This window comes from Scyliorhinus canicula, chromosome 10 (assembly GCF_902713615.1).
Source record: "Scyliorhinus canicula chromosome 10, sScyCan1.1, whole genome shotgun sequence".
NCBI classification, from domain to species: Eukaryota; Metazoa; Chordata; class Chondrichthyes; order Carcharhiniformes; family Scyliorhinidae; genus Scyliorhinus; species Scyliorhinus canicula.
In genome coordinates this window covers 115863307-115877221 of record NC_052155.1, presented here as the reverse complement: position 1 = coordinate 115877221, position 13915 = coordinate 115863307, and the positions used below count along the sequence as shown (strand labels likewise).

Below are 13915 nucleotides of genomic sequence, written 5' to 3'. Positions count from 1 at the left end.
ATAATGTAACTTAATTCTCTTTCTGCACGATTATACTTATGGACGTGGGGGTCGGTTTAGCTTGTTGGCTGGACAGCTGGTTTGTGATTCAGTGCAAGGCCAACAGTGCGGGTTCAATTCCTGTACTGGCTGAGGTTATTCATGAAGGCTCTGCCTTCTCAACCTTGCTCCTCACCTGAGGTGTGGTGACCCTCAGGTTAAATCACCACCAGTCAGTTCTCCCCCTCCAAGGGGGGGGGTGGGGGGAGCCTTGGGTCATTTGGGACTATGGCAACTTTACTTATGGACCTACAATGCTCGTGGAAGGTTTCCCATATAAAGTTGGAATTAGGAGATATAAACAGATCCTTAAAATGTATTCAGCTTGCTGCATTAAGGTTCACTTAAAATTCATTTCCTGGAATCACTAAACATATTTCATCCATTATTGCTGATGATCCAGTGCTCTAGGCTCTTGTTTAGATATTTTAAATCCATAAGACACAGGCAGTTAAAGCACCTGATGGACAATTCCATGGTGATGACTTGTTTGGTGTGATACTGTCTCCCAATAATTGTCAGGCTTGTGCTGTAGAGCCTTTGGGGTCACTTGAGGCTACTGATCATCTTCCTTTTTAATTCACTCCCTCGATTGCACTGAAACCATTACCTTTCCTTAATTGTACTTATTGCAAACCGGTGCAGACTACCTAATAGCTCACCAGAGGCTTTTGTATACGATTTGAAGGGTACAGGATTCCTCCTAATGTCTTATAGGAATGAGTTGTTGAAGCAAGACAATCTTTAAGGATGATGCTCAACAATGACCTTTTCAGCGTGGCATACTGGACCAGTACCTCGGCGAGACCGTTTCAAAAAATCTTGGCTGGCACTATAAGCTACTTAACCCAGTGGCAGCATCACGTGTAATTTTGGTCAATTGTACAATTGGTGTCTTTAGTGTTGCGAGGCTAACAGACTAGAATTCTAACTGAAATATGGAAAGTAATTTCATATATCTTATGGTACTGTAATGCTGATCTTAATAAACTAGCAATCTTGAGGCCTGGACAAATGCAGAAAATGAGAGTTCAAATCCCCACCATAGCCAATTTTAGAATTTGAATTGTTAAAAAGGGCAGCCTGAGGTTTATGATGGATGTCACAGTTGCAGATGAAATACAGCAGATGTGTGAAGATGGCACAGGACAGGTGTGAATACCATGACATCAGCTTTGGTAGGATTAGCTACAAGCAGGACAAGAGGAAAATTAAAAAGGTGAAATGAAGAGCTGGTATTAGTAAGAATGACTATGAAGCTGTGGATTGGTATGACAAAACTGGTTCACGAATATTTGCAGTTTTCACAAAAACCAAGCTGCTATTGGAAGTTGTTATTTAATGTGTATGCTGATCGTTTTTAAATTCTTAAACTGAATAAATTGTCTACTTGTACAATGAAAATATTAATTGCCATTTATTTTCCCACCTCTTAATAGACATGCTTAAGCCACAGATTGTATTTCTTCCCATTTAATTACCGTGAACTGTACCAGAGTGTTTGCAATTTTGACGCCAAGATGAATTTACCAATCCCTTATCTGCATCAGCACTAAGACTTGCTACTTCCACCCAACCCTCTGTCGAGATCAACCATGTGGATCTAGTGGCACTTGCGAACACTAAAACTCAGTAGAAATTTGAGTTAGTACTTCTTGGGTGCAAATAAGAATTGTTTTATTGACTCTAGTTGATTACAATTGAGAATCACTTAAATCTTATTCTCTAATAAGTCCAGCTAGCAAAAGGACTCGAAGAGAAGCAATTTGTGGACAACATAACTTTCAAATAATACAGAAATGATTTTCTTGCTTACGGCAAACAGCTTGCATTTACTTCAAGAATTCGAGTGGAAAAGTGAAAATATGAAAAACAGACAGCGAGTAAGTTAGATCAAGGTATAGATGATTCATGAATGAAAAATCTATCATGGATGATCTATCATGGTTACACTAAATCATCAGTCTTTAGCCATCTATCTACACCCCTATGTAATCCTAATTGGTTTGGGTTAGAATCAAATAAGTTTGATTTGACGGTTAGCTGTCTGTCTTTAATGTGCAACATTAACTTGAAATGTTTCATAAATTAATTCTTACATGTGTTATGGAATGCGATTTGGTGCCGTTATCGCCAGCGGCTTGAAGTGGATTCTTGCTGACTTGACTGACTCAATTTATATGCTGGTGAATAGGCTCATGCATATTGTTGTGAACTTGTTAACTCAACTGTTGAAACCCTGTCCTGGAGGCCCTCCAATTTACCACTGTACACATAGAAATATACATAGAAAATATGGTCTTTTGAGCCTGCTCCACCATTTATTATGATTTTGGCTGATTTGTTAAGTTCAATACCCTGATTCTGCCTCTTCTCCTCCCAACCTCCATGTCCCTTTAGCCCCAAGAGCTATATATAATTACTTCTTGAAATTACATGTTTTGGCCTCAACTACTTTCTGTGGTAGTGAATTCCAGATTCACCACCCTCTGGGTGAAGACATTTCTCACCTCAGTCCTAAAAGTTTTAGCTCTTATACTCAAACTATGACCTCTAGTTTTGGACTTCCCCCACCACTGGGAAGTTTTTCAGAATCTACTATATCTAATCCTGAGATGCCCTCTCACACTTCTGAACTCCAATTAATATAATCTAATCGATTTAATCTCTGCTCATGACAGCCCCACCATCGCAAGAATCAACCTTAGATATGGACAAAAGGTTGCTCATTCAAAGTACTGCAGGATCCCTGAACTCACACCTAGTCTCCTTGTCCAGCTGCCCTTGACTTTAGGAAGCAAAGTACTGTACACACCCCTGTCAGCATCAACGGGGCCTAGGTGGAGATGGTTAGCAGTTTCAAATTCCTAGGGGTGCACATCACCAAAAATCTGTCCTGGTCCACTCATGTCGATGCTATCACCAAGAAAGCACAACAACGCCTATACTTCCTCAGGAAACTAAGGAAATTCGGCATGTCCACATTAACCCGTACCAACTTCTACAGATGCAACATAGAAAGCATCCTATTGGGCTGCATCACAGCCTGGTATGGCAACTGCTCGGCCCAGGACTGCAAGGAACTTCAGAGAGTCGTGAATACCGCCCAGTCCATCACACGAACCTGCCTCCCATCCATTGACACCATCTACACCTCCCGCTGCCTGGGGAAAGCGGGCAGCATAATCAAGTGTCCCTCCCACCCGGCTTACTCACTTTTCCAACTTCCATCGGGCAGGAGATACAGAAGTCTGAGAACACGCACGAACAGACTCAAAAACATCTTCCCCACTGTCACCAGACTCGTAAATGACCCTCTTATTGACTGACCTCATTAACACTACACCCTGTATGCTTCATCCAATGCCATTGCTTATGTATGATGTGGAGATGCCGGCGTTGGACTGGGGTGAGCACAGTAAGAAGTCTTACAACACCAGGTTAAAGTCCAACAGGTTTGTTTCAAACACGAGCTTTCGGAGCACGGCTCCTTCTTCAGGTGAATGGAAAGGCTTGTTCCAGAAATGTTTATACAGTATAGACACAGTCAGAGATGCCCGGAATGCGAGCACCTGCAGGCAATCAAATCATCAAAGATGCAGAGAGAGAGGTAACTCCAGGTTAAAGAGGTGTGAATTGTCCCAAGCCAGTTCAGTCGGTAGGCCTCTGCAAGTCCAGGCTTGTTGGTGGGGGCCGAATGTAATGCGACATGAATCCCAGATCCCGGTTGAGTCCGCATTCATGCGTGCGGAACTTAGCTATAAGTTTTTGCTCAGCAATTTTGCGTTGTCGCGTCTCCTGAAGGCCTCCTTGTAGAATGCTGACCCGGAGATCAGAGGCTGAATGTCCTTGACTGCTGAAGTGTTCCCCAACTGGAAGGGAACAGTCCTGCCTGTTGATAGTCGCACGATGCCCGTTTATTCGTTGTCGCAGTGTCTGCATGGTCTCGCCAATGTACCACGCTTCGGGACATCCTTCCTGCAGCGTATGAGGTAGACTACATTGGTCGAGTCGCACGAGTCGCATACTCGTGCGACTCGACCAATGTAGTCTACCTCATACGCTGCAGGAAAGGATGTCCCGAAGCGTGGTACATTGGCGAGACCATGCAGACACTGCGACAACGAATAAACGGGCATCGTGCGACTATCAACAGGCAGGACTGTTCCCTTCCAGTTGGGGAACACTTCAGCAGTCAAGGACATTCAGCCTCTGATCTCCGGGTCAGCATTCTACAAGGAGGCCTTCAGGAGACGCGACAACGCAAAATTGCTGAGCAAAAACTTATAGCTAAGTTCCGCACGCATGAATGCGGACTCAACCGGGATCTGGGATTCATGTCGCATTACATTCGGCCCCCACCAACAAGCCTGGACTTGCAGAGGCCTACCGACTGAACTGGCTTGGGACAATTCACACCTCTTTAACCTGGAGTTACCTCTCTCTCTGCATCTTTGATGATTTGATTGCCTGCAGGTGCTCGCATTCCGGGCATCTCTGACTGTGTCTATATAAACATTTCTGGAACAAGCCTTTCCATTCACCTGAAGAAGGAGCCGTGCTCCGAAAGCTCGTGTTTGAAACAAACCTGTTGGACTTTAACCTGGTGTTGTAAGACTTCTTACATTGCTTATGTAGTACATTGTATATCTTGTGTTGCCCTATTATGTATTTTTGTGAATTTTGTTTAATTCCCTTTTCTTCCCATGTACTGAATGATCTGTTGAAATGCTTGCAGACAAATACTTTTCACTGTACCTCGGTACACGTGACAATAATCCAATCCAATCCCTACAATAAATGCCTTCTTGTCCACCAGTGCCTACGTTTTAACATTCTCATTACTTCAAATACTTCCATGGTATTTGCTTGCCCGTCTCTCTAATCTTAAGAACTGAATCTACAACTGTTTGTATAAGTTTATTGTTTCCTAATTTCTTTTTTAGTTGTGCCCCTCGAAAGGAGCTACTTATTTTAATGACAGCGGGAAGACATATCTGCTATTAAGAAAGCCCCCTATTCCCTGCTGGGTGGAACACCTTTCCACCCGTTGCTAGGCGACTGCGCGGGGCACAATGGCGGTTATAGAAGGTGCGCGGGTGTTGGGTGGGGTAACGGCCCGCCTCGCTCACAACAATGGAAGCGCTGAGCGCGAGAGAGTGCGCTCAGTGCCTTTGCTCCCATAATCTGCCTACTGATCTCTTAACATAAATGCGGACGCTAAATGTCGTGGCTGGATGCGGACGACGATGATGAAGAGGACGACGACTACCAGCTCCTGGAAGAGGTTTCTGAGAATTGGCGACGTGGACCGACAGTTCCACCCCGACGTGTGTTTAAAGTTGGCGGCCTGGCGCCGGCCCTCTCACCTTTGCAGCTTGGCCTCGGCTCAGACCTGAGTCCTGAAGCTGGACTTCAGACTCCAACTCGACACAAAGCCAGGCCATTGCGGGACAACGACAAGAGTACACAAGAACGAGAGGATATGTACGAAGTGGAACAGTTGCGCGAGTAAGTGCGGAGCAATTGCCAGTCCTCTATGCTTTAAGAAGTGTAGGATAAAGCATCTCTGCCATTGTGCATCGGCAGATCGCTTCTGTCCGACTATTGCGCCCCCAGAGGCCAAGGGTAGTGAGCTGCCCAACGGAACGGTGGTTGCCCAAATACTGATTACCCTTCCCAATGGTAATTATTTTTGTATGGATCCAAGCAGTGAGTGTTACTATATTATTTGATGTGGTGCTTGATCCTGTCCTCTTGATATGAAATTACATAGAATCAAAAGCTCACAAATCATTTGACATATCTGGTTTGTGCTGGGCTTTACACTCCACACCCCATACAAGCCTCCTCTCCTAATTACCTCTTCTCGCACTGACAGCTACCCGTCTTTCCCCCATCCCTTTGAAGTCAGAGGATAGCTATCAGAAATAGAAATCCTTAATGACTTTCCTCTTTCCCCAAGGTAGGAAAGCAGTGCTCTATCTGATAGAAACAAATTACAGCGGATGGTGGAATCTGAAACAAAAACAGAACATGCTGGACAATCTCAGCAGGTCTGACAGCATCTGTGGAGAGAGAAGTCTGGATGACTCTTTGTCAAGATCAGCTAACCCAGTATGGTGTGTGTATTGAACTTGGAAGCTTCCAGGTCTATATGTTGTTTCACATTGTGCAGTGTATTTATGTTCAGCTTTCTGTTTCAGGATGTGAAGGCAACAACTACTTATTTTGCAAAGTACTGCTATTTAAGCCATCGGGTGTTGGAATCCATCAGAATCACCCAATTTTTACCCATTGAATAGTTGAGTTGTAGGGCTCTCATTAGTTGTTCGAGATGCTGTTTAGACTGTTGGTGATGATAAGATCTTGTTTATACTAAATTGTAATTGTGGAATACTGAAGAGGATTGGCCAACATTTTTAATTGATGGGACAGAACTCTCACTTTCTGGACATAGCTGAGTTTGGTCATGATTAGCTACCACCAGATTAAGAAATTAATGAAAACATGAATGATTTGTAAAGAATTGACCATGGTTAGAGATTTTCAGCTCAAAAAACAAGCCAAGTGACTACTTTTAGTCTTTGAATATTCACGGGTGACAATATGGTTAGGAAGAGGATTTTGCATGGATAAGCAGGACAGGAAGAAAGCTAAGATGTGTTGAAGGAAAACTCCTGGTTGGCCTTACTCGAGGAAGTCCCATTTTTAAGTGTAGCTATTAGAGGCTTTATCATTCCTAATATAATCTTTTGACTCCTGAATGATTGACTGCTGGCATCTTGACTCCTGACTCACTCATGGCATCTTATCAAATGCCCAAGTCTAAGTACAGTACATCCATTGGTACTCCTTTATTTTTTTAATAAACATTTTATGGTTTTTTTTTGTATTATAACAACACAATAAACAATGTACATGAAACTATAAACATAGTGCAAAAGCCATCCCCCTCACAGTCCCACCTTTATTAACCCCCTACTGTAAGCTAAACTAGCTTCCCCCCCTCCCCCCTCCTTCTTCTGCCGATTAATTTTCCGTGAAGAAGTCAACGAACGGTTGCCACCTCTGGGCGAACCCTAACAGTGACCCTCTCACAGCGAACTTGATTTTCTCCAAACAGAGAAAGCTAGCCATGCCCGATAGCCAGGTCTCCAACTTCGGGAGCTTTGAGTCCCTCCAAGCTAATACCCTAGTATCCGTCTCTGGGCTACCAGGGAAGCAAAGGCCAGAACGCCGGCCTCTTTCTCCTCCTGGATTCCTAGGTCTTCCGACACCCCGAAAATCGCCACCCTTGTTTTTAACAGCGTGGACATGACATCTGCAAACCCCTGCCAAAATCCCCTAAGCATCGAACATGCCCAGAACATGTGGACATTGTTCGCTGATCCTCCCGCTCATTTTGTACACCTGTCTTCCACCCCAAAGAATCTGCTCATCCAGGCCACTGTCATGTGAGCCCGATGAGCGACCTTAAATTGTATCATACTGAGCCTGAGGTACCCCTTTATTAACAGCACATGTAACTTCTTCAAAGAACTCCAATAAATTGGTTCGACGAGATTGCTCTTTCACAAAGCATGTTGATTCTGCCTGACTGCCCTGAAAGATTCCAAGTGCCCTGATATAATAGCTTTAATTATGGTTTCTAACATTTTTTTATAGGACAGATATGTGGCTAGCTTGGCTGTGATTTCCTGCTTTCAGTCTTTTCTCCCTTTTTGGAATAAAGGAATTGCATTTGCTATCTTGTATAGGAGTTATGTTTGCTAAGTCCATTCCAACAAGTTTAAAATATAGTAGAACCAAGAGCAGGGCTCCTTAGATGAGACAGAGTTAGAGATATTAAGAAACAAAAAAGAGGGTGTATGTTGAATATCAGGTGATTTCTTCAAGCAAGAACCAGGTCAAATACAGTAGGCTGATTGGGGAAGTGAAGAGGAAAATAAAACCAGTAAAGAGCGAATCACAGTCAACATAAAACAGAACCTAAACGTCTTCTAACAGCATGTAAATGGTTAGTGGGTAGTAAGATGTGGAGAAGGTGCTATTCGGACAAAGAGGGTGATATAGAGGCACAGGGCAAAGCTGGAATTATTAAAGTGTTTTATAAGGATGATGAATCTGACATGTATCATTAGAAGTGGAGGTAGTAGAGATAATCGATTTGATGAAAATTGAGAGGGAGCAGGTACTGGAAAGACTGGCTGTGTTTGAATAGACAAATTGCTTTGTTCAGAAGGATGTAGGTGTAGAGATAGCTGAAAGGCTTGCCCTTCCTAGATGCAGGGGAGGTGTCAGGATTGGAGAGTGACAAATAAAACATTCTTATTCAAGAAAGGTTGTAAGTACAGTCCGAATAATTACACGCCAGTTAGTTTAACATCAGTGCTGGGAAACAATAATCAGGAAAAAATCAACAGGCGCTCTGAGAGATTAGAGCTATTTAAGAATAACTAGACGGATTTGCAAAAGGCAGATTGTACGTAACTGATCTAATTGATTTTTTTTGATGAAGTAACAGGTTGATGAAAGGAATACAGTGGATATTGTCGCTATGGATTTTAAGAAAGTGTTTGACAAAATATGAAGGCTTGTTAACAAAATTGAGGCTTATGGAATAGGAGGGTCAGTGTTGGCTTAGGTTTAAGAAAAAATAGTTTTAAGAGCAGAAAAGAGTGTATGATCGGCCAGTAAGGCACTGACCAAGTTGGAACCCGGTAGGGATCTACTGGGTAGTTTGTGTGAATAAAATTTTGTTTCTTTCTTTACTTGGTGTGGACACCACATGCCCTTATAAAATGTAGGCATTGAATACAAAAGCAGGAAAGTTATGCTGAACCTTTAAAACAGCCCTGGTTCGGCCAGATTATTGTATTTGCTTCTGGTCACCACACTTTAGGAAGAATGTGAGGGTCCTTGAGAGACTCTAGAGGGGATACATGAGAATGGTTCCAGGGATGGGTGATTTTTAACTACAATATTATGTTGGAGAAGCTGTATTTGATCTTGGAGCAAAGGAAATCTGATAAAGGGGTCCAAGATTATGGCAAGTAGGCAGGGAAAAGTGTTAACTGATAGTGCAAGGACTAGGAGCACAAATAAAAAGATTTTGGGCAAGAGAATCAGAGGGATGTAAGGAAGTTTTTTTTTACATGAGTGGAAATAACTTGTAACTTGCAGTCCATGAGGAAAGTGGAAACGGAAAGAAGAGATCAATTATTTTGCAACTAATTTGACGGAAAATAAATTGGCATGATAGAGAGGGGAAAGGGCCTGCACAGGTTGCTACATGGTGGGCTGAATAGCCTCCTACTGTGCCATGTGACTCTTTTATGGCTTTTCTTGTTTCCTGAAGCAAATCATACGAAGGGAGCTTCCATTTGACTCTTTACGTTTATGGTACTTTTACTGTTTGCTGACCCCAAATATATGAGACACAATGGTGGTAGATGAACTGGTAACCTTAGAATCATAGAATTTATAGTGCTGAAGGAGGCCATTTGGCCCATCGAGTCTGCACCGGCCCTTAGAAAGAACACCCTACTTAAGCCCATGCCTTCACCCTATCCCCGCAACCCAGTAACCCCATCTAACCTTTTGGACACTAAGCGGCAATTTAGCACCCTCCCAGGCAGTTTGTTTTTCAAGGAGGCAGCTCTTTTTAAAAGTTTTATTGGGATGTTGTTTTGTTTACTATCCCCTAATTGCCTTTGAGAAGGAGGTAATGGGCCACCTCCTTGAACTGCTGCAGAACATCTGGGGGTGTAGGTACTCCCATAGTGCTAGTAGATTGGGGCGATGAATTGCACACATTCAGAGAATGAATATTAAAGAATAGTACACAAGAGGGTGCAATTCTCCAGAAAGATTTCTCAGTGTGGTAGCGAGCGGGAGTGCCACTAGCTTCCCGCCGCTCTGCCTCTCGTGGCCCCGCTGAGGGAAATTATGAGTCAACCACATTACTGTGGGCCCGGAGTCAAATGTAGGGCAGACCACGTAAAGCGTCAGTTTTCCTTCCCTAAAGGACATTAGATGGTTTTTTTCAACAATCAACAATGATTTCATGGTCATCATTAGACTTTGAATTCCAGATTTTTTTTATTGAATGCAAATTTCACCATCTGTCATAGCAGGATTCAAACCTGGGTCCTCAGAGAATGACTCTGGGTCTCTGGATTACTAGCCCGGCAACAATACCATTATGCCACTGCATCCCCCATCATCAGCATAACTGTTGGAAATTAAGTTTTAAAAAATATTTTATTCCAAACATATTCAACATAATAACACAACCTTAACTTGCAACAGAGTATACAGTTTGTACATTTTTTCCCCTATTTGCCCCCTCCACTCTCCAAACAGTTCCTCAAACATAGCCATGAACGGCCTCCACCGTGCTTTGAAACTGTCCTCCAACCCTCTTAGGGCAAATTCAATTTTTTCCAACCTGAGAAACTCGAACAAGTCTCCCATCCATGGCGCAAGCCCCAGCGCCGCAGCCGACCTCCGATTCAAAATTATCCGTCGCCGGGCAATCAGAGAGGCGAAGGCCATGACATCGGCTCCTTTCTGCAGCTCCAGCATCTCCAACATCTCAAAAATCGATACCATAGGATCCGGCTTCATCTCAACCCCCTACAATCCTCAATAAGTTCCTGAACACCGCCTCCCAAAAGTTCTCCAATTCCTCACACCCCCAGAACATATGGACATGGTCGCCGGTCCCCTCCCACACCTCTCGCACCCGCCTGCTACCTCTGGGGGAACAAAAACACTCACCTGGAGCCTGTGTACCATCTCAAATTGTATGTGACTCATCCTTGCTCAGGAGGAGGTTGAGTTGACTTGGCACATTACTTTGCACCAAAGTCCCCTTCCTATCTCCCTCCCCACTTCCACTTGATTCTTTTCACTAAGGCTGCTCCCCCAACCACCCATATATATCTCGAATCCTACCATTCCCCCCCCCCCCCCCCAACCAGGAACATTTTCTCCAGAAGCATATACTCTGGCACCTGAAGGAACGAAGGCAGCTCCTTAATCGCAAAGTCCTGCACCTGCCAATATCTAAACTCACTCCCCCTTGGTAGCTCTAAACTCTCCTGCAGCTCCTCTAGCCCTGCAAATCCCTCCTCCCTCCATCTCCTATACATCCCATCGCCCCCTCTCCCGCCCCAGTGGAGTCATCATCGACATGTGACCCAGTTTAAAAGGCCTCCTAGATTGCACCACCCGACTCCTCGTTTACTTCCTCAGGGCGAACAACAGTGGGGCTGTCACCAGGGTCATCAGGCTCATACCCTTGCAAGACTCCTCTAATCTGACCCCCCTGTCTCTCTCACTATCATCTCGCCTTCTCTACATTCGCTGCCCAATAATAATGCAACAAATTCGGGAGCACCACCCCCTTCCCGCCTCTGCCTTTGCAACAGAGCCCTCTTCACCCTCTGCACCTTCCCTACCCACACAAATTATTGCAGATTAATGCAGTTACTCCCCAAAAATAGGCCTTGGGGAGGAAAATCTTCACCGCTTGCACCCACCCTGCCAAGTTGAGGTGTAGCGCATCCCACCTTTTAAGGTTCCCCCTTAACCTCCTCCACCAATCCCGTCAAATTCCACTTGGGCATCGTGGCCCACTCGTGCATTACCTGAATCCCCAGGTACCAGAACCACTCCCTTGTGATGGAACCATCAATTCTACGGACTCGTGCTTGTAGGATTAGAATAGCGGTTTTAATATACTTACAACAGAGCCAGCCTTTTAGCCGTTGAACTTTCGGTGAACTGGCTGGCTGACTCTGTGGCACGGATCTTTATACAGCAGCTCCAGGGGGAGGAGTTCTGGGCGGAGCCAAGGGGGAGCCCAGTACAACTCTTGCGTACTCCCAGAGCTACTCCCCTGGTGGTCAGGTAGTGCAACTGCACTTACAATATTGATACATATATATACTTGGAACAGAGTGACATTGGTAACTTATAATACCGTGTGAATCTCATTCACCACATTCACCCCCTGTGAAAAAAATCGAGTCTGGCGGGGGTGGTGGCTCACCGAGTTAGTCTGTCTGGTGGATGAATTGTTCGTTTCGATCTGCGGAGCATCGGGGTTGCAGCCTCTTGCGGTGGCTGGGTGGGTGTTGAGAGCTGGGGTACGATGGCAGACTCTGGGGCGGGTCTCGTCCAAACTTCATACACCTCTGGCTCGACCAGAGGCTGGGGGCTCTGGGGGCGGGCTGGTGCAGGCACGTGGAACAGGTGGGGCGAGCTTGCGGAATCAGGGGCGCGAGGGGGCGGCAGCATAGGGAACGGGGTAAGGGGTTCCTCAGTGGGGGTGGGGGGGGGGGGGTCTGGATCCAGCGGGTGCCAGGTCCCGAAGGGATACTGTGTCCTGGCGACCGTCCGGGAACTCCACAAATGCGTACTGGGGGTTGGAATGGAGGAGGCGCACCTTTTCAACAAGGGGGTCAGTTTTGTGCCCCCTGATGTGCTTCCTCAGGAGAACCGGGCCGGGTGTCCTCAGCCACGCCGGAAGTGAGACCCCCGTGGTAGTGCCCCTAGAAAAAATGAAGAGCCGCTCGTGAGGGGGTTGGTTTGCCGCTGTACAGAGGAGGGATCTGATTGTGTGGAGCGCGTCTGGGCGGACTTCTTGCCATTGGGAGACTTGGAGTTTTCTAGACCGGAGGGTCAGTAGGACGGTCTTCCAGACTGTCGCGTTCTCCCTCTCCACCTGCCCGTTCCCCCTGGGGTTGTAGCTGGTAGTCCTGCTCGAGGCGATACCCTTGTCGAGCAGGTACCGACGCAGCCCGTTGCTCATAAAGGACGAACCCCGGTCGCTGTGCACGTAGCTGGGGAAACCGAACAGGGTGAAGACACTGTGCAGGGCCCTAATGACTGTGTGGGAGGTCATGTCGGGGCACGGAATGGCAAAAGGGAATCGGGAGAACTCATCGATGATGTTGAGGAAATAAATGTTCTTGTTAGTGGAAGGGAGTGGCCCTTTGAAATTGATCGCAAGGCATTCAAAGGGCCTAGAAGCCTTGACCAGGTGGGCCCTGTCTGGTCTATAGAAGTGCGGTTTGCACTCTGCACAGATCGGGCAGTCCCTGGTGACCGCTTTTACCTCCTCGTTGGAGAAAGGCAGGTTTCGGGCTCTGATGTAGTGGGCGAGCCGGGTGACCCCTGGATGGCAGAGGTCATCGTGGATGGCTTTCAGACAGCTGATCTGCGCGCTGGCGCATGTCCCGTGGGATAGGGCATCCGAGGGCTCGTTGAGCTCCCCCGGTCGATATTTAATATCGTAACTATAGGTGGAGAGTTCGATCCTCCACCGAAGGATTTTATCATTTTTTATTTTGCCCCTTTGCAAGTTGTCAAACATAAAGGCAACCGATCGTTGGTCGGTGATGAGGGTGAACCTCCTACCTGCGAGGTAGTGCCTACATTGACGAACAGCCTTCACGATGGCTTGTGCTTCCTTCTCGACAGAGGAGTGTCGGAGTTCTGAAGCGGATAGGGTACGGGAGAAAAATGCAACGGGCCTCCCTGCCTGATTTAAAGTGGCTGCTAGAGCTACCTCTGAGGCGTCGCCCTCAATCTGAAAGGGAGTGGATTCATCCACCGCCCTCATGGCTGCTTTGGCGATGTCCTCCTTGATGCAGCTGAAGGCCTGGCGCGCCTCAGCAGACAGGGGAAATCGTTTGGCCTTAAAGAGTGGGCGGGCTTTGTCCGCATATTGAGGGACCCACTGGACGTAGTATGAAAAGAACCCCAAGCACCGTTTGAGGGCCTTGGGCAATGAGGGAGGGGGAGTTCTAAGAGGGGGCGAATGCGGTCCGGGTCTGGGCCCAGGACTCCGTTCTCCACGACG

General features: G+C 46.1%; 1 protein-coding gene across 4 annotated transcripts in view; it reads left to right on the top strand.

The window, feature by feature from the left end:
• Positions 1–5135: 5135 nt before the first annotated feature.
• LOC119972615 overlaps positions 5136–13915 on the top strand; it is a 296819-nt gene continuing 288039 nt past the window's right edge. For 2 of the 4 annotated variants that reach the window (XM_038809605.1, XM_038809607.1), the window contains exon 1: positions 5136–5550. In XM_038809605.1, the coding sequence (XP_038665533.1) occupies positions 5264–5550 (287 nt within the window). In that variant the 5' untranslated portion in view covers positions 5136–5263. The remainder of the gene's footprint in view (positions 5551–13915) is intronic. The other 2 variants (XM_038809608.1, XM_038809606.1) reach the window with 2 other exon arrangements.